Raw genomic sequence first — 23,977 nt, 5'->3', positions numbered from 1 at the left:
AATGTCAGTAGAAAGTTGAATAGAAAGTAAAAAAAAAAAAAAAAAAAGAGTTAAAAGAGAAAGCACACCAAGAATCATTGTTAAGCACAGTTTAAAAGTTCAAAAGGGAGTAGGAAGACGCAAAAAAAAAAAAATAAAATCTTTAGATGACCCCTTGAAATAATGACCCATACGCAAATTGCCAATATGTAATACGGGTTAAAAAAGGAAACCTATTTTTTGATCAGGAGCTTTACATTTCAATAGCGAGTGCAATAGCAGCAAATGAGCCTAATTGCAACACTCATCGCAAACGTAGCATGCGCTACGAAGTCTCAAAGTGCACAGCGACTCGACGCCACTAACCAGATGAAGACACTTTTCACGTCTTTGCCTCTTTTCGTCGTGTGACGTAAGAAGAATAAAGCGCCGTCATTTCCAGGCCATCTTCCAATTGTCCTAATTACAGGCACCAAGGTGTATTTGGCCGCTTGGTGCACATCCATCGGCGTGCTGGGAAGACCGGGAAGGGCTCGTGCTGGGAAACTGCGCACACCAAATGACTTAAAAACAACAACAAGAAAAATCACAATTCGCGTTGGATCTTTGCGCACTGCTGCCGCGCGTGACGGATTCTGGGAGCTTCTAATTACAAACCAGCCGGCGACACCAAAGCGTTGCACTCACCAAGACATGGCCGACACTTTGTTATTACCTCTCTGCTCTTACCATTTGATATGTCAGCGCCCTGTCTTGTTTTTAATGTTCATCTAATGACATGCCCTCCTCCTCCTCCTCCTCCTCCTCCTCCATAGCAGGATGTGGCACGCAGGCTGGGGGCTGCTCCAGTAATGCCTCATTAAAAGTAGCATTTTTTTTTTTGTTGTTTTTTTTTTTTTTTTGGGTTCTATGTGTGCATATCTGTCATTTGCGGGTAATGAATTGGTGTGGCGCGCTCGGCCAAAGTATTCCAACCATCCGCTGGCTCCCAACCCGCTGATTTGTGAGAAATGGCGCGACGTGTTAAACAACAACGCCGGTAATTGTTTCCCCCCCAACCCCGTCCCCCTCCTCGCCCCCCCCCCCCCCCCCGCACCAACCGAAAAATGTTGGCGCCTCAAACTATGTCCATAAATAGGTCAGCGACAAGTAAGGTTATTAAGAGTAGTGTTTAATAAAACATTCACATTCTCAATATAGATAACGTTTTCTTATAAAACAATATGTAACACATTTACACTGCATGCAGCACCGTGTTGTTATAATACTGGTGTTGACTCCGTAGCTCAATTAAGTGCCACCCCCAGAGTACTATTTACAACAGGGCTGAGGAACCTTTTTTCTGATATCCAAGGGTCATGTTCAGGCCATGCAGGACATTATGAAAACATACCATGTTCAAACTTGACGTGTCTGCTATATTGTGGATTTTTAAGCGATCATTTTTGGGTGAGTTTTTAAGAGACTGAATGCGAATAAGTCCGAACGAGAGTGGCAAGGCTTCGGTAGCGCGAAGACGAATACTGTATGCGTTGCTGCTCCATTTGTGTCAGAGTAGCGGTGTAATTGTTTGAAAGTTTATCTTACCGTAACGTTGATGCTAAATGTATTAATCCATCGATACTGTTTTGCACTAAATGTTAGCATTGAGCTAACTTGTAAGATTCATGTATATGGTTTGATGTTTGAATCTACAATGTAGAGTTTTACGGTAACCTTCAACTGGGAATGATAAAATAAGCAGCAGAAAGCAAGCGCGCTGTGCATTTTATCTGGGAGTCTATTTTCCTCAAAGTGATGTTATACATGAGAGTGGAAACAGGTGTTAAGGAATACTTTGAAAAATCTGTTTTAATAAGTTCAAATGTCTTTAAAGCAAATGCGGTCGTAAAATTACACTGGTTAACAATTTTGTTTACTACATTTTTTTAAATCAGAGATGCAAGTACATTTTTCTGGAAGATGCGCTTGAAAAAAGATTTTTTTTTGAGTCAGCGCCAAAAACACGTATGGACTCATAAAGCCATCTCAGATTCAAATTTGCCGTTGGCCAGTTTTATTACTAAAAAATGTTATGGTCTCTGCACATTGTGGATTTTCACCTATTTGAGGTGGGTCTGGACAAACGCGGGATCACTGTTTCAATATATATTATGAGCATTTGTGTGTTGATTGTTTGCTGCACTTAAAATTCTCTGATAGGTTCCCCAGCCGTCATTCACAATACAGTAATTTACTGCAATAACCGAGGCTTCAAGTTCCATAAAAACAGAAACAAAAAAACAGCTCTGCCATTAGCCGCCATGGACAACTGATCTGGACCGCAACCCCCCCCCCCCATCCCCCAACCCCCCGCCCCCTTCTACATCCCCTCTCATCCATTCACAGTCAAGTCCATCATCTCTGTGGGTATCACGTTTCCCAGGTAGCGCGTCTTTGCTTCCTGGCGCTGTCTCGGTGTCAGCAGCGTTGGCAGGAAAGAAAGTCTTGGGTGTTGGAATATGCATGTGTGTGCGTGTCAGTGTTTGTAACCCGTGTGTGTGTGTGTGTGCGCGCGCGCGTCAGCGTCTCTGACAGGTGTGCAGGTTCCGGGCCGACGTCCTGCTGACGGCGTGCTGCTGCTCCCGCTCGCCTCTCTCGGGCCTGCACGCCAGGCCGTCGCCGCAGTCGCAGCGCTGGAACAGCTCCAGGCCGTGGGTGCCCTTGCGGCGGTGGCGCGTGCACACCTGGCCCTCGCTCAGCACCGGCTTGCAGATGCGAGACCAGAAGTGGCGGGCGCAGCACAGGCCCGCCGAGCAGTCGGCCGAGCGCAGGCACGTGTCCCCTTCCTGACCTTGGATGGGAAACAAAAGAGGTCAGATGATCATGGGAAGAATGACAAAAACCCGCAGGTAATTTAGACTTTCCTATATATGGCACAAGACAGCGCCAAAGCATTACTTTTATATTAGACCAGGCTTTGGCAAAAGCGAGTTGTTGTACTTAGCAAATAACACAGGTTAAGTTAGAAAGAACAAGTCATTGACACCATTTTGTAATTGGCTCGACAGGCCACAAGATGGCAGTAAAGGACTCATGTCTAAATGAAACTCCTCCACGGACTTCAATATAGTTCCTTGACACCAAGATATCAAAAGATGGACAGAGGAATTATATATATATTGCAAAAAAAATAATTCCTTGGCAACAGAGATTGGTTTTTCAGTGAGTAACGGCGGATAACATCTAAAGGCCCTGACGTCGGAGGTTGTGAGGCGTCGTGGCGTCTGAATGCGCCGTCTGTTAAGTGTAATGGCCACCGTCGTAGTGTCGTAATCCATCTGTAAGCGTTTACATATGTTGAATCGGCGTCGCCAGTCGGCACATTTGGTCACTCTGATCGGCTGTTAGCTAGCAAATCAGCGCTCGGAGAACCAACGGGGAAGTGACAAATGCGGAAAAAACAGTGAGCGCGCCTCCGCTGCCTTAATCTTCTTACAAGTACAAGAGCGTGGGTTGACAATTTAAGTATATCACAATACCGTGTCAAGAACGTGAGGGTTTACTTCGCGTGGGAGTTCATCGTGTGCGAAGAATATAGCTGAATGCATTGTTTACGTTTTTAGAATACCCGCCATCGGCCAACAGCTTTCCGGTTGAATTTTTCTTGCCATGGGAAATGGTGACTACTGCCGCCGATGGTATGGAAGGGTATTACATCTTATGCATGCGCAGCAGGTACTTTAATGGTCAGCGTGGCAGTCTGTCGTTGCGGTGTATTCCTCCAGCGTGACGTGCCGACAGCCGGCCGGACGCCACAGGGGGTAAGAGTCTATCACTGTTGGCCAGCGTCTTTTTGGTCTATCTAGGCCTTAAGTTTAGGCGAATCTGTGAATATGCAGAGGCAATGCTACAAATGGTCCCAAAGCAATACTGTGCTCAGAATTAGCCAGCCTGAGCCTCAAAAACTGCAAATAGGTGAGTTTTTTTCCCCAGAAAATTACGGAGGCTCCATAATTAAACCTACAATATCAAAAAAGGTTTAAAGTTGCCTATAGACGCCTGAAGATGGTGGCAAAGCGCTATGTATACATTTGACAGGGTGATGGCCTGAGCACAAAAAGAGCAAATAGATGATCTTTTGAGCAGATTAAAAAAAATCTGCAACTAAGTGAATTACTGCATAGCAAGTGTGTGGGGCAACAAATACATAGCACTTTTAAAACCATCTTTTAACATATCCCCCAAAGGCCACCGAAGCACTACGTTTATATTATGAGGAGCCCAGGCAACACAAAAAGCCAATGGACCAACAGAGATCCAAGTTTTTCTTTTTCTTTTTGATAGTTACCTTTCACAGTGTGAGCTTCTAGAGCAGTGAGGGGCCTCTTGGCATGATGCTCCATAGTGTTGTTGTGCATATGCCAGCCCGGCCCATCAATATCATTCGTTTGGCACACACCTGGAGAGGACAGAAGAATTGTACATTTCCAAACCAAGTATGGAAAAGTCTTTCTTTGATTAATTAATCTATTCTTGCTCTTACCGTTGCTGCAGCGGCTTCCAGCGCAACACATGGAGTCCCGTGCGCAACGCTTCCGGTTCTTGCGGCACGCTAGACACACACTTCGGGCGTCGTTGCAGAATTCATCCCCGCCGCAGTCGTCGTCGTCCGCGCAGACTCCCGACTGCTGGGGGGGGGGGGGGGCGCAACGGGGCAGCCGTTAAATTACATGACAAGCGAGCGACTTGTACGCAAGAACGTTGACGCACGCTACTTTTACGCACGGGGATGGTTAATTACTTTAACGCATTGGAACGTTAACGCACGCTATCTATGGAGAGATGTAAGGAAAGGAAGCGTACCTGCAAGGTGTCCACGGGCGATTTATGTCCCACGCTGCCCGGCGGTGAGGTGCGCGGACTGGGGCTGACCGCCTCGAAGTTCTTGATGGCGTTGGAGTTAAGGACAATCGGCCCCGCGTAAACGTATCCAAGCAGCGAGAGCCACACCGGCAGGAAACAACGCGCGGCGCATCGCATCAGCATGGCTGGGTCCTTTTTTTTTGGGGGGTGGGGGGTGGGGTGGGAAGTTTGTTCGTGAGAGCGAAAACAAGACGTCCCGAAAATCCGCCAAGGAATTCCCTCTAGAAAGTTTTCCAGAAGAGAGTCTCTGTCTAGTGTATAGGCACGTCTCCAGTGTCGCCCCAAGTGCCGGGCTTGATGCTTTTATACACGCGGACCTGTTTGTCTTCCCGCCCCCTCGCAGGGCACAACAAAGGCGAAGGGTGGAATTTCAAAGAGTTGCAAGGAAACGCTCATCTGTTGAGACTCCGTGTTTGGCTAATGATAACGACCTGTTAAGTCTGTCTGATGCGTGGAGGGGCCAGTGCGCAAATACTGGAAGGCTGAGGAGGAGAAGAGGAGGACTTTTGAAGGTCTCCAGAGGCAGCAGACATGCAAGTCAACAAGAAGATTGACATGCCAAGTGGCAATTAGAAATCAAATCATCAAGTGCTGCCGTGGAGTTTAGGCGATTTGATGTACTATATCCAAAAAACTCTTATGGCAGATGTATTTATTTAGATAGATAGATAGATAGATAGATAGATAGATAGATAGATAGATAGATAGATAGATAGATGACGTAGCTCTCTACCTAGCTATCTAGCTAGATACAATAGATAGAAAGATATCTCAATTTGTCATGCATGTATTCATACTTAGTATGTATGTATATATTCAACTTTCTTTTCACAGTTTTCCCTTTTTTCCTTTAAATGGTATGAAAAATAAAATCTTATCCCAAAGCATTTTAAGTGTAATAAAAAACATTTTTTTTCTATACCTCCAAAATATTTTTTCACAACTTACGAATTTAGTAAAGCTAAATTAATCATTCATTTCTTCATTTCCAACTATTTGTTTTCCTTTTTTGCTTGTCCCCCAAATAACTGGTCAACGGCAATTTTATAATCAGTGATGGCTTGCTGTGTCCCTGAACATATTGTGTGACACCGATTTAAAAAATATCTTTACTTTTTTTTTTCCTTAGCACATGAGGTTTCTGAGATATTTTCATTTTCTGTTCTTAAGTTTGATCTATGAACGCCTGTGCAATACAGATTTTACCATGCGTTGAATTTTCTAGCTATGACATTTGAGGGAAAAAAAATCCAGCTATCTGAACCTAAAAATTCATAAATATATTATTATTTTACATTATTGGTATAATGAAAACCTGATGTACTGGAGAAAAACAAGGGCAGATTCCAAATCATCAGAAAAAATATAATCTAGAAAGGTTTACTTTCATCTCTGATTTAAAAATTTTGGGAAATTTTGTTGACCAGTTTAACCACTTAGCAGGTCATAAAAAGACACATATAAGAAAAACACAATTAAAATATTCAGAGAAAGAGAATTTATATTCTTTGGGGCAATAAAATGTGAAATCAGAACTTCATGGTAAATATTTTATTGCATTATAAATAAGTAAAATTACGAATAAAAAAAGATGTTTGGTCATCAGACAACTTTAAACAACTAGATCTTTATGCGATAATAAATAACTAGTAAAACAAAAGCAGTCTAAACAAGTGATTCTAAACGTGTGGAATGAGTTCCACAAGCGGCAGACAGGCTCCCTCTAGTGGTGTGCAAAATAATCACCAAATTAAATATAAATAAAATATGCAACATCTAAAACCCAAAATTAGATCAAACACATGGAAAGATGCTTGTAACTTATTAACACACCCCGTTTCAACTTTTTTTCTTGTTAGTAGAGTGCATTTTTTGGTGTATTTTTTATGTCCAGTACATTTTTTATTTTATTAGAACAGCATTTTTTAAGTACAGTTCAGTTGTATTTAACTTTGAAGAACTACACAATAGATTTGCATGTAATCTTTCAGAACGTCTTGTTTAAGAACATTTAACAACAATCTAGATTTGACTTTTACATGCAATACATTTCAAACCTTTTAAATTACATTTTTTTTACTTTATACATATTTTAAAAAATACAGTTCAGTTGTATTGAACTTTTAAGTACTGTACCATTTTTGCACTTCTTTAGAACCATTAAAAATATATTTTTTTTACACATTTAAGTACAATTTTCATTGTCAATTTGCACGTTTATGCGCAATACATTTGAATGTAATCATCATTTCAGTAGTTTTTGTTTGTTCAGTAATAAATCTACTTTTCAGGAATAACATTTCTAATGACTGCTCCCTTTTGTATCAATAAAGGTTACGAAACCACAATTCTAAATAAACTGATAATGATAATAGAGTAACTATTGCTTTGTGTGTGTGTTTTGTAGTCATCCTTGCAACTATTCCACAAAATTTTTCATTTTCTTTCATCCTTTATCGAGAAAAACAAATGTTTGGTGTCTTTGTAGGTAGGAGCTAATTCCATCATGTTCTTTTGACATTCAAACGTCTTCTGAGGCTGATTGAAGTCACTCGCGTCGATTAACTGTTCATTTGATCCCTTTATTTGCCAAAGGGGGGGCTACAGTGGCGAGGGGTAGGGGCAATTATCCCCCCCTCCCCGCGATGACACCAAGGGGCGGACATGAATGTGTAGGATATGCACGAAGACCATTAAGGGGTGTGAAAAGTTGACCGAATTAATAGACTTCCGTGGCGAGTCCTTTCAGGCTTGACTGACACTTTGGAGATGAAAGGACCCCCACCGCCCGACCCTCAGGGACCCCGTTTGCGTTCTGGCTTGCCGAACCCGAGCCCAATCGGTCCTTAAAGCAGGGGTGTCGAACTCCCGTCCTCGAGGGCCGCTGTTCTGCCTGTTTTCCATCTCTTCCTGCTGCAACACACCTGTTTCAAAGGATCAGCTCCACAGCAAGTTCTGCAGGAGCCTGATCTTGATCCCGATCGTTTGAATCAGGTGTGTTGGACGAGGAAACCTCTAAGACATGCAGGAGTGCGGCCCCCGAGGACCGGAGTTTGACACCCCTGCCTTAAAGCCTCTAAAAAAAAGCCAAAAGTGTGTGTATTTGACAGGATATTCGCTAGCGTATTTGTTTACTCATTGAAGCGCTTATCGTTTGGCTTCTTCTTCGTGTGTTTGTGTGTCAATACGTGTAACATGACGCCATGTTGGTACGGCGCGATGTAATTGAGGCGGCCGATAAACACGAAGATGAGCTCTAAATGAGTTCCAAACACTTGACAACGCTTCACGGAGGCACTTTGTGGCGTTTAATTGCAGTACAGCTTTTGAAGTGAAGCTTTTATCTGAACTTTTTTGAACGTAGCTTACCCCTTTGAAGCTCCATCCTTGCCCTTTGATCTCGATGACGTGTCAACCTGTTGTCACCTCCACAAAACTACACGATTAAAGCAAATAGTCATATTCAAAGTCATATTCCTGGAGTTAAGGAATATGACTCATAAACTTAGCGATAAGTGACTGATATTGGTTTTAGGGAGTGTTGTTTCAAGCTGAGAAGGCATTAGCCGGGTCGTGCTTTTGGATATTGTCATTCATTAGTCGGCTCATTGGAGGCTGAAATGGGGGAAAAGGCTGTCACTTTACCTGCAGCGCCCTCAAGTGGCAATTGATTCAATTTCAACATAAATAATGTTTAGCCACTTGTTTAGGTTACTGGCATTTGTCCGGTCACGTGGGTTTAATGAATAAAAACACCAACACAGATTTTTTTTTTAAGTCTATAATTCAAAAAAATCATACACGTGGCACTTTGCAAAAGTAATTTACAGCAACAAAACAGAACAAAAACAACACAAGGCAAATATCCGGCAACTTGAAGGTGGTCCAAATATGATATGAATCCACTCACTTTCCAATGTTTTGGATAAACCTGCATTTAAAAAAAATACTGAATTCAGTATATAAATTAAAATTTAAATGACTACTAATAAATAAACACACCTATCATCTATTTTGGGATCAAAGGACACAACTGTTGTCTTCCACTTGATCATTTTAACGCGGGACCTCTCAAGGCATCGACAAGTCAGTAGGAAGGCTGAAAAACACAACCCGACCTTCATAATCTTAATAATAATAAATACTTGTGCCTCTTTCAGTCTGCCATTTCATTTCTTCCCTCCACGCGGTGTCATGTACGAACTGTATGTCACATGACAAAAAAGTTAAAACACAAGTTGACAACTGCAAATCATTCCTGCCTCCATGATGTGTGACATTTTGTACTGACGTGAAAAGCATGTCATTGCAGTTGTATGTGATGGATTTTTTTTTTTCTTTCCTATGTGTGAAGAAATAATCTTTAGGATGAGGCGCACTTTTCAGTTGTGTGTGTTCATGCAGCATCAAAAAGGCCTTGTGACGATTTGTATGCCGTTGATTTAAGGCACTTACATTTTATGCTCTTGATTGTTGGGACGTGACAGGTGATGCCTTCAAGATCGTTTCAACGTCATGCAGAGGTGATTGGAGGAATTACGTAAAAAAAAAAAAAAATTGGACAAAATAGACCGCGTCATTAATATTAAATAGTAATAGTAATGAAAACCAAGCACAGGGAAAGAGACAAATTACTGTACAAAAAAACCCCAAAACAATCGTAGCAAACAGTGCAGTCATGTCACCGTCTCTTTTTTGTGGTCATGAATCAAGAACAGCACCAAAAACATTGACAGCGTGTTCACAGTTCGAGCTGTACAGGCGCGATGGAGGTCCAAACAAGATTTCGTGATTTGTTGAACGGGAAAGCCGGAGAACAAATGCGTTATGGACGTCACATTACCTCATGGATATATTGTTGTCATTTGACGTGTCAGCTGTGTGATTGTTGACATCTGAAACAGGGCACTTGGAGAGTCTCGTTTTCTCACCTGCACACGCTTTTTTGTGCTTTTCATGTGTTCGCAATGTACCTTAAAGGGGACGTATTATGAAAATTGGACGTTTAATTGTCTGTGTATAAATATCGTACAACCCCAGTATTCACAAATAGGACTGTCCATTAAATTAGAGTGGCTACCTCTACAGAAATGTTTAAATCTTGACTAAAGACTTATTTCTACACTCTCATGTTTGGTTCAACCACACTAGCTTCATACCCTGCGTCTGAATTTTGGCCTGTTTTACTGCCGCTTTCCCCCCCTTCACTTCCCCAGAAGTTTCATTAAACGGACTCTGATTCTTTTTAACCTAGGACCGTAGGGCCATCAGAGCTGCAGTGTTAGCACAGAATAGATTAGCATTAGCTAACAGTGTAATCAGTGTTAGCTTCTGAAAACCGGAGAATACTTATCACTAAATTGTCGACTTGGAATTGGGGGGGGGGGCAGGATTTATCAATGACGACGTGTCATTTGCAGGATCTACTACGCTTATTGACAAATTGTAGTTTGGTGACTTGGGGATGAAGTGCCCGAACTCTGACCCTGCTCGCCCTGCTAACCAAAGCCATTCACCCATAACCCAAAACCGAGCGATTTTTAAACAGATGGCTATCAAGCGAACTGTAATTCTTTTCTTTTTTTTTTTTAAGACACCTTGGAACTTTATGAATCGAGGGGGAAAAAAAAACTTGCATACTATGTCTCCTTTAAAATGTTCAATACCATGTAACGCGGCAATCGGTGACATTCAGGTTAGTCGAGAGCACTTGTTGTACAACGGGAGAAGCGATGATGGCAACACAACATTTCACATTTCCACACGCTTATTTATCCTAAAAAGAAACAACCACAAAAAAAAAACAGCAACATTCGCCGGCCCGTCACCGGCCATGTTTTTGTGTGCGCGCGTGTGTGTATCCCTGCACTTTCTCCGCCTTAGAGCCGAGTGTAAGACAACACCGAACATGTGCTACAGCTGTCCCACTATAAATGCTTGACCCGGGGCCACAGTGAAATAAAGGCATATCGGTGACCCAGTAGGGGTTGCCATCCATCCGTTAAATCTACTTCTTCTCCGTATCTGCTTTTTTTTTTTTTCCTTTTACCAGGCAGCCACGACCTCTGCATGGCCTCCATACCAAACAAAAGAAGAGTTTCTTTTGGTTCCACGGGGTGCTCGCGGGAGAACTTCAGAAATCGACGTCCCAACCGGAGTTGTCGTCAGGAGGCGGGTCCTCGTTGTCCTCTGGGAAACTGTCGAAGTTACTCGTGTCAATTGCTGATGTGACCTGACGAGGGAGACGAGTGGACCGCGTTGTTTGACAACTGCACCGATGTATAACCGTACCACTAAAGCCACTTACGTTGGGGATGATAGGAGGTGTCAGTGTCCCCTTCTTCAAGCCTTCCCAGTTAAAGCCCTCAAACCATCTACCGACAAAGAAGCAACATGGTTCTCACACATTTTACTCCAAGTAGGAGTTGTGAACAACATTCAAATACACTTTGTAGTAGCACAAGTGTTCATAAAAACATATATATAATATCATTATATTATTATCGTTGCTCAGGTGACACAGCTCACCTGTTTTCTAAAACTGAGCCATGATTGGTCGCGATCTGAGCCCTGAGCAACTGAGCAAAAAATGGCCGCCCCCAGAGATGGCTAAAAACGGGTGGATTTTCCTGCTTAAAGCAACACTGTGTCATATGGCAGTTTTTGTTGATTATGGCGGCGCCATGTGGACAAAAGCGGTAGTGTTTTGACAAAGGTCAACCACATTTTCCAGAGCCTAGTGTCGTGAAATCCTGAGCTCTCGCTGACCTGCAAGTTGGACTGAATTACATTTCTATTTCCAGGGGCAGTGTGTGAAAGATGAGTAGCGATGAGGTAATGAATCTAATTTTGTTTAAAAAATACTTTTGTTTTTTTGTTTGTTTTGGAGCTTCTGCCGTGACACCAGTAATAGCGCGTAGATGTTCGAATCGACTTCCGTCCTTATAGCGAAAGGAGGATGTGAGTATGCCATAAGCAATTCAAATAAGCAATTGCTCCCATCCTCCTCAAAGTTGCTTAGCGCCAGTAAAAACGATACAGAACCCCCCACAGTGCATGACAAAAGTCCCATTCAACTACTTGTAAGTCAATGTTTCATCAAAAGAGTTGTGAAAAAAAAAGTATTACGCTCAAATTCTTGCCCAGTGCTGCTTTAACTCATATTTCACAAACGCAATATTAATCAGAATGCCGTGGGCTTGCATATAACATATTCTTGAACAAAAAATGTTTGGGTTGACTTTCCCTTTAGAACTGTGCTCCCCCCCCGCCCCCCCCCCCCCCCCCCACATTCCTTTGATTAACTTTTTGTAATTATTTTTAAAATCAATTTCACTATACGGTCTTTTAGTCATTTCCGAACACAACTTTTTTGTCTTTGCCTTTAAATGTCTTAAAATCGTTTGTATGTAAATGTGTATAAATGTCATTTGCGATGAATTGCTTTGCTTACTTGTGCTTTTGGATGTCTTTGACACCATTTTTCAAGTTTCCCAGTCGTTCAGAAGGATTATCCCTGCAAAGACACTGCGTGAGTTGGCACGCCAATGAAATGAATGCCAAGTCAAAACCAACAAAACGCTCACCTGCATAGCTTTTTGATTAAGTTGGCAGCATTTTTGGTAATTTTCTTTGGGAATTCGATCATGTCGATGCCTCTCAGGATGATGTTGTACGTCTTCATTGGATCGGGGCCGGAGAAGGGAGGGCTAAGGAATGGATCCAGATGTGAACCATTTGTTTTCGATGAGATTTGGCTTCCTTCACAAGAATTTGGTACCTGCCAGTCAGAAGCTCAAACATGAGGATTCCCAGTGACCAGTAATCGGCGGAGATGTCGTGGCCCTTGTTCAGGATGATCTCCGGCGCTACGTACTCGGGCGTCCCGCAGAAAGTCCACGTTTTCTTCCCGAAGCCAATCTTCTTGGCAAAACCAAAGTCCACCTAGCGAGAGAGAGACACTTTTCAGTTCACGGAAAGAACATCTGGAGCGAGATCAGCTAGCGGAGTTCCTACCAGTTTGGCATAACCCCTGTGATCCAGTATAAGGTTCTCAGGTTTGAGGTCTCTGTAGATGATGCCTTTGGAATGTAGGTAGGCGAAGGCCTCCACCACACAGCCTGTGTAAAACCTGGTGGTCGAGTCCTCGAATGAACCTCTGGAAACAACAAGGAACATACCAGAGAATCCACATTTCCTTAACGGTGGTGCCTTAAGATAATTAACGATTCATTTCTTCCGTGACCACACTTGTAACTTTGAAATCAATGCACCTCAAGTCATTTTTTTCTCAATCAAGAGAAAGGCCATTAATCTGTTCCAGGCTTCCCTTAAAAAATGTGTCATGTGTTTTTTAATAAGAAAAAAAAGGAATAATAACATAATAAGAATGTAAACAGTTTTGCCAACATGATTCATTTATTACGGCGCCTTCTGGTGTGCACAACTTACCGCAGAGCGGTATGACGAACACAAACAAAAGACTCCACTACTGTAAGTGACTCAGTAATCTCCACTAATATCTGTGGTTTTTATTGCAGAGGATAAAGAATACATACATGCCTGCAGGTGATGTTATAGTGTCTCTCTGCATGTCTTGTTCCACCATTTGTATTCAAATATCCATTGCCCATAGGGTTATAACACTGCTACATAGATGCTAATGCCCCTCTATGGTATTTCCCATCATATGTTAGCATTAAGCTAGCGGACATAAAATCAATGTACAGTATGTCGTTGTTTTAAAGCAGAAGTCAACCCAAACATATTTTTTTGAGGAATATGTTCTATGCAAGCCCACTAGTTGAAACAAGGCATTCTGATAACCATTGCGTTAGTGGAGTAAGTGTAAATCCACTCTTTTTTAGCTATCTCTGGGGGCGGCCATTTTGTCTTTTGTCGACTGAAAATGACATCCCAACTGCTCACAACGACCAATCACGGCTCAGATTCAGAAAACAGGTCAGCCCTGATTGGTCGTTGTGAGCAGTTATGATGTCATTTTCAGTCGACAAAAGACAAAATGGCCGCCCCCAGAGATGCTAAAAACAAGTGCATTTTGCTCCTTAACTTATATTTAAAAAAATAATCAGAATGCCGTGTTTCAACTAGTGGGCCTGCTGGGAACATACTGTTGAAAAAAATATGTTTGGGTTGACTTCCGTTTTAAACGCACAATGTGTAATTCTCTTTGTTTGACCTTTAGTTTGACAGTAAACTACCCGATAATGATCGGCATTCATGTATCAGCTGTTAAAGAGACCATTTGAGCGCACGTAATTTTGTGACTTAAAAGAGTATACCGGTCTCGAAGAATGGTCCACAGTTCTCCTCCTAAGCAGGCTTCCATCAGCATGTAGAGATACTTGCTGTCCTTGAACGTTCGATAGAGTCTGAAAACGCACAGGAGACTGGCCTCACAATCAAATACAACAGTGACGCGCAAATACAGTAAGCTAATAGCGTTGCCAGTCCGTCAAATATTTGTGCCATGATGGTCTTACCTGACGATAAAATCCGAGTGGGCCTCCTGCATGATGAGTTTCTCCGAGCGAATGTGCTCCTGCTGCCTGGTGTCGACGATGTGCCGCTTTTTGAGGATCTTCATGGCGAAGGTTTTGTTCTCGTCGCTCTTGAGCTGAACCTGGGGAGAGGTGACGAAAGGAAGGCACGGATGAGAGCATTGGCGCGCGCAGCCAACCGGATTGGCGTCGCTTCGTATTCCCGCGCCTTCCCCTCCTTACCAGCTCCACGCGACCAAAGCCGCCAACCCCCAGCGTGTCGATGATGTTGAAATCGGACAGATTGAGATTGAAGAAAAAAGCATTCTCGGCCTCGTACCTGCCGTTCGTGTGAATGGGGAGGGCGAAAGACAAGACAAGGAACGGGATTAGACATGAGACATGAGATGAAAGACAAGATAATCCACCTTCAACTTTGCCTTTTGAGTTCATTTGTTTGCACATCTCAGCGGATTACCTCGGAGTAATCCGTCGGAGATGTCCTCCGGGATGCGGAGTGTCGGTAATACACAAAACACTTGGCTCGGAAAGCGGCTCGAGTGTCCTTAAACCGCAGCCGTTAGGGCGGCATAGAACAAGAACTAACACCCGCGTAGAAATTATTTCCACGTGTCCATCCGTGATCCCCTCACGCCGACCGTGTTTTCGGGTTTGTGTTTGATCCGGATCGAGTTTCGTCAGATCACAATCCGGATCAACCGGCTTAGTATTCCTCGGGAATCCTCGTGGGTCACCCGGCATACAAACGGCGGGTCAGTTGTTCGCACTGCTCAAAGTTTCAAGCGGAAATTTTGGAGCTTGAATTTCCTTGGATCGAGCCAACCGGTATCGGAGCTCAGTGTTTCTTACAAACAAAGTGAGGTAACCAAGGAAGGCTTTGTTTATTTGTGTGCGTAGACCCGGTAACGAATTTAAGGGATTATTCGCACGTGAGCTTTTTATTTTTTTATTTTTATTTTTTTTAATTCTTCATCGTCCTGGCGGGCGGCCCAGGAAATCATATCATTCAAATCCCGAAGAAAAGGAGGCCGTTTCTCTGTCATTATGAAGTGTCAGAATGATGAATGGCGTGCCCAATTAGACTAATATTAAACAGACACCACATATGCTAATATTCCAAGGCCAAGATGAACCGCAAATATCAAATGTGACTCCACAAGTGGCCAGCAGATGGCAACATTGCTCCGTTTGCAAGAGCCGCTCAATATGAAAGCCTGTCATAAATCTTAATCTGCACGTCTGGGGCAGACTTAACACGGTTCAACTGATAACCTCCGAGAGCGGCCGATGTTGTCTGGGCAGACTTGAGAGTGCATTCTTTTGGATTCCTTTCCAGCAGGGAAAAGCGCACAGCTGAAGCCCCGGAAGACTAAGAAAGCGGCCGCTGGCTCCACAGAGCCTTACAAGCCATACATCAAACCTTAAACAAATGAGCCTGACCTTGAAACAAAGATGAACTGCATCCATCACGCAGTTATGCCACAAACACATACGAGACTGGCTTCACTTTGAGATCAGTGCCACCTAACTGGAACCGCAACGCTGACGTGAATCTTGAATGGAACCGTGTACGTAACACCTCCTTGTTCTTTAAAACACAAACAAGTAAATAACCAACTGAAATCGAATATCCAATAGCTCCGTCTCGCCATCGGTTCCCGAAAGTGTTGACTTAAAATTCCTTTGGCACCTTGCAAATGTTTGCCAATTGTGCACCTCCGCGTGTGAAAGTATTACTGTAGCTTCAGCTGTCTACATATTTGTATAACTGTCATTGAGCAATATTGCGCAGCACGGGACACTTTAAAGTGCTCACGGGCTTTTTTTCCGCATCATCGCACGTTCAAAGTTGGACCACAATTACCGCGCCAATCATCTGCATCGTCTTGTATGTATAATTCGCGCACGACTGGTCGCTTTCTTTGCTTGTCGCGCCGTTTGCGCAGCTGTCATCGGTCACGGCGACAACACTAACGGTACCCCTTAAATTACGTAAAGCCTCTCTGATGTTGCTTGCTACAAATTCTGTGCGTGTTTGTACATAAAGACGATTTTTGATTCCGACAAAAACAGCTTCTTGATCTGGATTTAAAAACCTTCAAACTCGGGGGCTGACGTCACCCCTGGTGGCAACTTGTTGCATATTTGTGCGGCAGAACAGTGAAACGCTGCTTCACCATGTTTGCTTTGAGCTCTGAACTCTCAACCTCGATCATAAACCGAATGACGACTCTTAACGATAAGGCTTAGTCAAACCCAAAACCCAAACCCTAGTCCTGAATCCAACCATGGCAAAAACCAAAACCTTCATTGTAAATCGCAAACCCAACACACGACCTAAACCCTAACCCTTTTCCACAACCTGAAAATGAACGTCAACCCGAATTCAACGATAACACAAGATTAGGAGTTACCATGGTAACAGTTACGCAAGCTTTCCGCAGAGTTATTGGTTTTCATTTTACCTCTGCTCGGTTTTTAGCCAAGCACAAAATGTAAATTCGAGATGCTATAACCAGCCCCTGGCAGTCGACAAGCGCACATTTGCAGTTCGAATGCTGCAATGGTAATGTTATATATCAAATCTTTTCACAAACGCTCTATGGCAAAATGTTCCTCTACAGATGGTGCAGCACCCCGTGTGGGTGATAAAACTGCGGAGGACTGATGAGGTCATAGAAATAATACACTCGCCCAGAGTTCGGAGTTGGATTGTACTTTGCAGTCTGCTTTCGTCGTTCTCTCATTCAGGATGCATCTAAAAATGCGATATGACCTTTCCAAACTTTATTTGGACTTTCTCAAATCATTTGAATACACCGTTCAACTGTTCATTGTTTTTGAGCCACTTGTTCTCGAATAAGGCACCGGATAGCAAAATCGCGAGTACGTGTGAGCGGTTGGACGTTTGCATTCCAAAGTTTCGATAAAAAGGTCGGATTCAGTTCACTTGTCAAAGTTACAATGCATTCCGGGTTCATTCTGAAATTCTGAAAATCTAAATGCAAATGCAGGTTTCAAAAAGAAGAAAAAATAAAAAATGCAGCACAACAATAAAAGGATGCGTCTTTCTATTTCAGATCATCGCAGACTCCCGCTGAGTAAACGGGCGGCTTGATCAAAACCAACGTTGATGTTCTTTGAAGGAGAGCGCCGGTGACGGCGGGGGGGAGCGGCTGTATCTTTACAGCAACGCAACCAATGGGGGGGGGGGGGGTTCCCGTCGCCGCGGGATGCTGACTCGGGTTTTCCTCGCCGCGCAAGCTTTGTTGGGCCGGGTGGGAACTTCCAGAAAAAAAGGCGGCGGCGCGTGAAGCGGGGAAGCTCGAGCTAAAAAATGGCGCTGATGCGACTTCGGGGGAGAAGCTCGGAATTAGGCCTGAGAATTCAAATTGACGAAAAAAAAAAAATTCATTGATGACCTCACCTAAAGTTATTTCTAAGTGTCAATATGAATTCATATTTGAGTGACATAAAGGTGCAAAATATCGGGTGCTCCTCACAAAAGGTGGCAAAAGATCGTCATAACTCTGACAGTGTTAATCAAAACCTGAGCGTTATCTTTATAACGCCAGCTTTGTACACATGCCCAACTCATAGCTGAGGGTGCCTTATGACTTCTGCATTGATATTCTCTTGTTTCCATGGCGACGGTAAAACCGAGTTGCAGGTCGTCGCTTCACTTTTCTCTCTTTTCGACCATCTGTTGTTATGCAGCAGACCTAAAGGTGCAGTTGATGCCTTATACGTGCGCATATAAAACTTTTTTTTTTTTTTTTTTTTTTTAAATGGTCCATTAACGCCCCCCGGCCAAGCGCAACGTTCCACATGCCCGGTTTGTGCTCGGTTTCACCCTTGAGTCTTCGATGTCAGCTCTCGTTTCATCCACATTCAACGGTTGGACATTTTTTTTTTTTTTGGATGGGATTTCTAATCCAATGGTTGGCTACAAGCTCCTGGTATTTGTTGAAATTGCTTTGTGAGTGACGGATAAGAGTGCTTAAAACAAAATAGAACACACAACAAGATGGCTGCATACGAATATGAATTATATGAGCACGTCTTACTTGGCTTTGGCATCCACATCCTCGTGGCCTTTGCTGGACACGTCCTCCAAGCCTCCAATCAGGTGCTTGAATGAACTGCAATAAAGGAAGAGCCGGCGTCAACACCGTTTGTGCATGTGATCATTACATGAAAGGCTGACCAGACTGTCGTAACAACCGCTGCCAGTTATAATAAAATATTCTGCCTGGGTGAGCCTGTAAAAAGTCGGCAAAGACAGTGCTAATCCAAAGCGACTTCAAATTGAGAGGTGATGTTACTGTAAAAGTGAGCAACAAAGCTGTGATTTGTTTGCAAGGTGACCTGATTTGAAGTCATATGAAACGATTCGGTGCTTGGACCCACTAACCGGTGACTTTGGAACGGCTTGCGGTTTTGACCGTATGACTTGGGATAGATTAATATACGTTGGTCATAATGGACTGTGTCTTCAAATTTTATGTCCATATACTGAGAACTACAGTGGGCTGATTCCATTGTTGATCTTCGTTTTCAGGAGGGCAATCTTAAGTTTTATGCCTACGATTAGTAACTAAAAACGATTTGGATCAAATAATCGGTTTTGATTTAAAAGATGAGAGAGCATATATATATATATATATATATATATATATATATATATATATATATATATATATATATATATATATGTATTGCACTCCATGTATCAAGTGCTTCATTCAGACAAAAGTAGTGCTTTGCCGCAAACTTGTGACACCTTGGTGTAATTGGACTACGTCGAAGTGAGTTGCCGAGCTTCATTTAGACAAAAGTAGCGCATTTCCGTCAACTTGTGGCGTCTTGGTGCTAAGGAACTACGTTGAAGTGAGTTGAGGAGCTTCATTTACATCAAAGTAGTGCTATGCCGCCATCTTCTACCGATTTTTTTTTTCCCTTTACGGCATTTCCCTGTGAATTTTCCGGGTCCACAACGCCTCTTCATACCAACAGACCAAGTCAAACAACCTCCCTCTAAGGTCTGTGCAACAAAAACAAACAAGCGACACAAGCGTCTGAAATCATACCCTCCCAAGCTGCACTCCTGGCTATATAATTTCCATAAAAGAAATAAATAAATAAATAAAAAATATCTGCTCCTTTCTCTTCAAACAATTCAAAACAACAGAAAAAAAAAAAAAAAAATCTCACAAAAGCGCACTTCCACTCAGGCCTCATTAAGCTGTCACACCCAAAATGTAATTCATCTGCTCAGAGTATTCTGCTGTGAGTTGCGGCGTTTGCCTAGCCATTAAAAACCCGCTGCTTGTTTTCATTCACGGTGGGAGTACAAACGCACATGGGCAAAAGGGAACGTACGAAGCTATAGGCTGCGGGTTAAGACGCCATCGGACACGTGTTTGACTGACAGGCAGAGCGAAAGGCGATGGTCATCGCCTGTGCGAAATGACTCTCATTATCCCCTCGGTTAGCTCCGAGGAAGGCCCCATTTGAGCCCGCTTGCGCTCCACAGCTGGGCCCCCGGGTAAGACGATACCGCCCCCTCGCCCTCACCCCTCCGAACCTCGTCCACTTCGTTTATTCCCACCGCAAGACTTAACGCTCCTCGGATAAACTGTTCCCTCAGATATGGGGCTTCTTTCAGGGTCAATAAACATGAGGAATACGGTTATGCTCCGTGGAAATCAAAACAACAAACAGCCCCGCTGCTCGCTTATTCCCGTATTCGGAATGGCTACACCTGTCTTCTTGGCACCGCTCCTCAAAAACCAAGCGTTTCTTGTCTTTGGCGTCCAGGAAAAACATTTGCATGCAAATGAGCCGGCCGACGCCAGGTAGACGGCACGGTTAGCGAAAATGAGAGATGAACGTGTTCCAGGAGATTGATCATCATGAGCATCATCTGACTGTTCCGCAGTCGATAGATCTGATCCACCCTAGTATGTGACTGGGTACAAACACTTATTGTACACAAAGAGAATTTTCACATGCTGTACTTTCCTTTGTCACTTATATTTCCAGCTACTTTCCACTACATTTCCTTCTACCCAAACATGTATTTTTTTAAGAGCATTCTGATTCATATTGCGTTTGTGGAATTTGAGTTAAGCAGCAAAATCCGACCGTTTTTAGCCATCTGAGGGGGGGGCGGCCATTTTGTCACTTCTGTCGACTGAAAATGACATCACGGTCCCCTCGGTGCTCACATAACGACCGATCGTAGCTCAGCTTCAGAAAACATGTGAGCTGTGATTGGTCGTCATCTGAGCCCTGTGCAACGGTGATGTCATTTTCAGTCGACAGAAGTGACAAAATGGCCGCCCCCTCAGATGGCTAAAAACGGGTGGATTTTGCTGATTAACTCACATTTCATATTGATCAGACAGCTCTAGCTGATGTGAAATGCGCTATAAAATTACAGATAAATTTGTATTGTATTGTATTGTATTACTTTGGCTAATGCTAAATGCTATTTTGGTTGACAGTTCAACAGCTATTATCCGACCTTTTTTGCTCGGTCCCGTCGGCTATTGGAAGCTGGCTGTGTCGTTTAGCTCGCGGCCCGGTCCCGCACTGTAACACTGGAAAAGCGCCACTAGAAATGCATTGACGTCATCAAGCGATTAGATGAGAATGAGAACGTGAAAGTAAAAGGAAGGAATTTGAATTAAAGACGATGAACTGAAAAGCCGACATCCATAAATAAGGCGGATCACAAGGCGCATTGTCAATTTTTGAGAAGATTGTAAAGGTTTTAGGTGCGCCTTATAGTCCGAAAAAATACGGTAAACCATTTTCACACGCTTGAGGTAACAAAGCTAGTTTGCTGCGCCAACCCACCACTTGTTGCTTCCAGCAAGGCGCTTATGTTGTGAATGTTAAAACGCATGAATGGCGATTCATCGACTTCAAGCTCTTCCCATCATTTTGGAGTTAAAGCCAACCAATCAAAGTATCATTATTTGTTGTGGAAGCTGATAGATACTCACTCTCGATCAATGACTAGGCAGGTGACCGCCTCTGCAGCAATAACATTGGCAGTCCTGATGTCCTCCCTACAGTGGGAAAAAAAAACAAACACACACACACAATTAGCCAAAATAGAACATTAAAGAACGTTCCCTTTCCATTTCCTGTAAATTGCTCATCAGATGCCGCCAAGCTGTAAATGTTGGACATTACACTTTATCGTATTTGAAGTCCAACCCATCATCCGATTGGCATTCTTCATCCGACGAGTCGCTCCAATCGCACGAATCCTCTGAGTCTGTGTTCCAAGAATCCATCGTTAACGAGCTCCCGGGCCGGGGGAAGTCCTCCGATAAAACCCAAACTAAAACGTGCCGCAGAAAGGACACGCAAACTCTCCGACTGACATCCCGTCAGGAGATTATTTGGACACTTGGAGGGGCTCAGCTCCGCTCGGGTGCGTGCGGTCCATCACTCATGTGTCTCTGCTCAACTTATGACAGCCTATTTTCAATGATGGTCCATTTCAACTCCCTCCTCCTCCTCCTCCTCCTCCTCCTCCTCCTGGCGCACTCGCGCGCAAACCCGCCTCGGCGCCGGCTTACCCCCCGCGTTCCCGTACGCTACGGATAAAGGTCACAGCTGATGAGTTTTGATCGGCGTTCGCTGCGTAGGAGAGCTGAAAGGAGGAAGGAGGTGTTTGTCAAAGCCAGTGGAGGTATCAACAGTTGATGGATCGGGGGCCCTCCGTGCTCGTGGGGGACCGCACGGACAACTTTAGCCCAGGGCTTAGTTCCCTTTTATGGACGAAGATGTTCCGATTCAATTTAGATCACAATGGCTGTAATAAAAGTGGTGGCAAGGCAATGGGAACCGCACCTCTCAAATATGGTCGGTGGAAAAAATTCCCCTCAGTGTCAAGTTGGGTTGCGCTTATATGGGCGGGATTATAGAACAATGCAAAAAAAACAAACAACAGCTGTACTGATACAACTGCTACTACTAAAATGAAGTTGTGATGCATGCTTATAGATGAGCATAATACAGTGTGTCTTAAAAGTCACTATACACTAAACCAGCGGTCACCAAGTCCGGTCCTCAAGGGCAACCTATCCTGCATGTTTTCCATCTCTCCCCGCTGCAACACACCTGTTTTCAAATGATCTGTATCGTTATCAGGCTTGTGAAAAGCTTGCTGATGAGCTGATCATTTATCAGGTGTGTTGCAGCGGGGAGAGATGGAAAACATGCAGGATAGGTGCCCTTGAGGACCGGACTTGGTGACCCCCGCACTAGACGATTAATCGGTCGGCTGATTTGATCGGACAATATCAGCGCTTTTAAAATTGGATGATTGCCAATTCATTTTATTTTTTACACTTTAACACGTCCGCTGATAGTGTAGTGGTACACACGCCTGAGTTGTGTGCGGGCAGCGTGGGATCGATTCCCGCTCAGTGACAGTGTCTATGTGTGCCCTGCGACTGGCTGGCGACCAGTTCGGGGTGTAGTCTGCCTTCGCCCATTGACGGCTGGGATAGGCTCCAGCAACTTCCCGCGACCCTATATAGGATAAGCGGTTTGGAAGATGACATGACATGACATGACACTTTAACACGTTAGAATAAGAAGATCATATTTGAACACGCCCCACCCTCAAACAAAAAGGGGTGGATTTTTGCCGATTTTTCTGTTTGTTGTATATTTAAACAAATGCTGAAGGACAAAGTTTAGTAAAACTCCTGCCAGAAAAAAAAAAAAGTGAAATCAGAATTAAAAATACATTTAAGAACACTTAAAGCCATTTCCGATTCAAATTTGCTGTTGACCGGTGTAATCATCTGATTAATCCGTTAGCAACAGAAAAAAATCAATATCGGTCAGGCCTTACTATACACTTCCTTTTTTTTTTCTATTTTCTTTCAGGGATCCTTCGGACAGAGGTGAAGCTGTCATCATTTGACAGTTGATGCATGGCAGCTTTTGTAAGCATCTCATTCACATGCCCATGCATGACTCGCCAGCTGACATTAAAAAAGGTGTTGCAAAATTGCCGCTGGCAACATTTGCGGTCCCTAACTGCAGTTCAATTGCCAGTTTGAGAAGCTTTATGGCCGTCGCATTGCTCCAACACGTACTACGATTTATGCTTCATTTTATGCTGCTGAGCATCATAATCTTTCGCTTGAAGCCAATTGAACAACCTGAAGTCAATACGGGTCGAGCTTTATCACAATCCGAAGCATCCGCTGAATGCAGCTTTTGTTGATGCTGAGTTCAGTGCAACTTTGCGGTGCAATTTTTGGAAGACAAAAAAAAAAAACACAATTTTTTGAACACATATTGGTATTTGTTTTGTGATATTGTAACAAAAATTTCAACCAGATGGGTGACTCATCTGATTCTAAGTATCAGACGAAACCGAGTCTCGATCCGATACCTCTGCACTGCATTACGAGAAAAAAACAAAAAAAACATCCAAACTGTCTTAATTATCTTGCTTGGTTTTTTTTTTCTTTTGTTTTTTTTTTGGAGGGGGGGGCGTAATGGTATCCCAACATGATAGCTTTTTCACACGG

The 23,977-nt window shown here is 43.4% G+C and overlaps 2 protein-coding genes and 1 long non-coding RNA gene across 7 annotated transcripts in view; all 3 read right to left on the bottom strand.

Moving 5' to 3' along the window:
- LOC147140108 (uncharacterized) overlaps positions 1-755 on the bottom strand; it is a 66,975-nt gene extending 66,220 nt beyond the window's left edge. Inside the window, exons 1-2 of one of the 2 annotated variants that reach the window (XR_015088720.1) lie at positions 709-755; positions 346-525 (exon numbers count right to left, since the gene is read on the bottom strand). This is a non-coding gene — a long non-coding RNA (uncharacterized LOC147140108). The other variant, XR_015088719.1, reaches the window with a different exon arrangement.
- Positions 756-1,129: 374 nt separating this feature from the next.
- On the bottom strand, positions 1,130-8,512 carry LOC147140107 (dickkopf-related protein 1-like). 3 transcript variants are annotated; one of them, XM_086045498.1, is made up of 5 exons: positions 8,254-8,512; positions 4,825-5,366; positions 4,505-4,649; positions 4,310-4,420; positions 1,130-2,812 (listed from the first exon to the last, which is right to left on the bottom strand). In XM_086045498.1, the coding sequence occupies exons 2-5, from the start codon at positions 5,005-5,007 to the stop codon at positions 2,541-2,543; spliced, it is 711 nt and encodes a 236-aa protein (XP_085901624.1). In that variant the 5' UTR covers positions 5,008-5,366; positions 8,254-8,512; the 3' UTR covers positions 1,130-2,540. The 3 variants fall into 3 exon arrangements, with proteins under 3 accessions (XP_085901624.1, XP_085901627.1, XP_085901626.1); XM_086045501.1 differs by having other exon boundaries at positions 4,505-4,646; XM_086045500.1 differs by having other exon boundaries at positions 4,825-5,016.
- Positions 8,513-10,392: 1,880 nt separating this feature from the next.
- Positions 10,393-23,977, bottom strand: part of LOC147140106 (cGMP-dependent protein kinase 1) — a 100,592-nt gene continuing 87,007 nt past the window's right edge. For both annotated transcript variants that reach the window (XM_086045157.1, XM_086045156.1), the window contains exons 8-18: positions 21,419-21,484; positions 18,473-18,547; positions 14,628-14,724; positions 14,388-14,527; positions 14,187-14,276; positions 12,901-13,042; positions 12,665-12,828; positions 12,471-12,593; positions 12,338-12,400; positions 11,192-11,258; positions 10,393-11,116 (exon numbers count right to left, since the gene is read on the bottom strand). In XM_086045157.1, coding sequence (XP_085901283.1) covers positions 11,018-11,116; positions 11,192-11,258; positions 12,338-12,400; positions 12,471-12,593; positions 12,665-12,828; positions 12,901-13,042; positions 14,187-14,276; positions 14,388-14,527; positions 14,628-14,724; positions 18,473-18,547; positions 21,419-21,484 — 1,126 coding nt within the window. In that variant the 3' untranslated portion in view covers positions 10,393-11,017. The remainder of the gene's footprint in view (positions 11,117-11,191; positions 11,259-12,337; positions 12,401-12,470; positions 12,594-12,664; positions 12,829-12,900; positions 13,043-14,186; positions 14,277-14,387; positions 14,528-14,627; positions 14,725-18,472; positions 18,548-21,418; positions 21,485-23,977) is intronic.

The sequence above is a fragment of the Filicampus tigris genome, chromosome 11, assembly GCF_054856515.1.
Source record: "Filicampus tigris isolate MCC_2025a chromosome 11, RoL_Ftig_1.0, whole genome shotgun sequence".
Taxonomy (NCBI): Eukaryota; Metazoa; Chordata; class Actinopteri; order Syngnathiformes; family Syngnathidae; genus Filicampus; species Filicampus tigris.
This window is presented reverse-complemented; position numbering and strand designations above follow the sequence as displayed.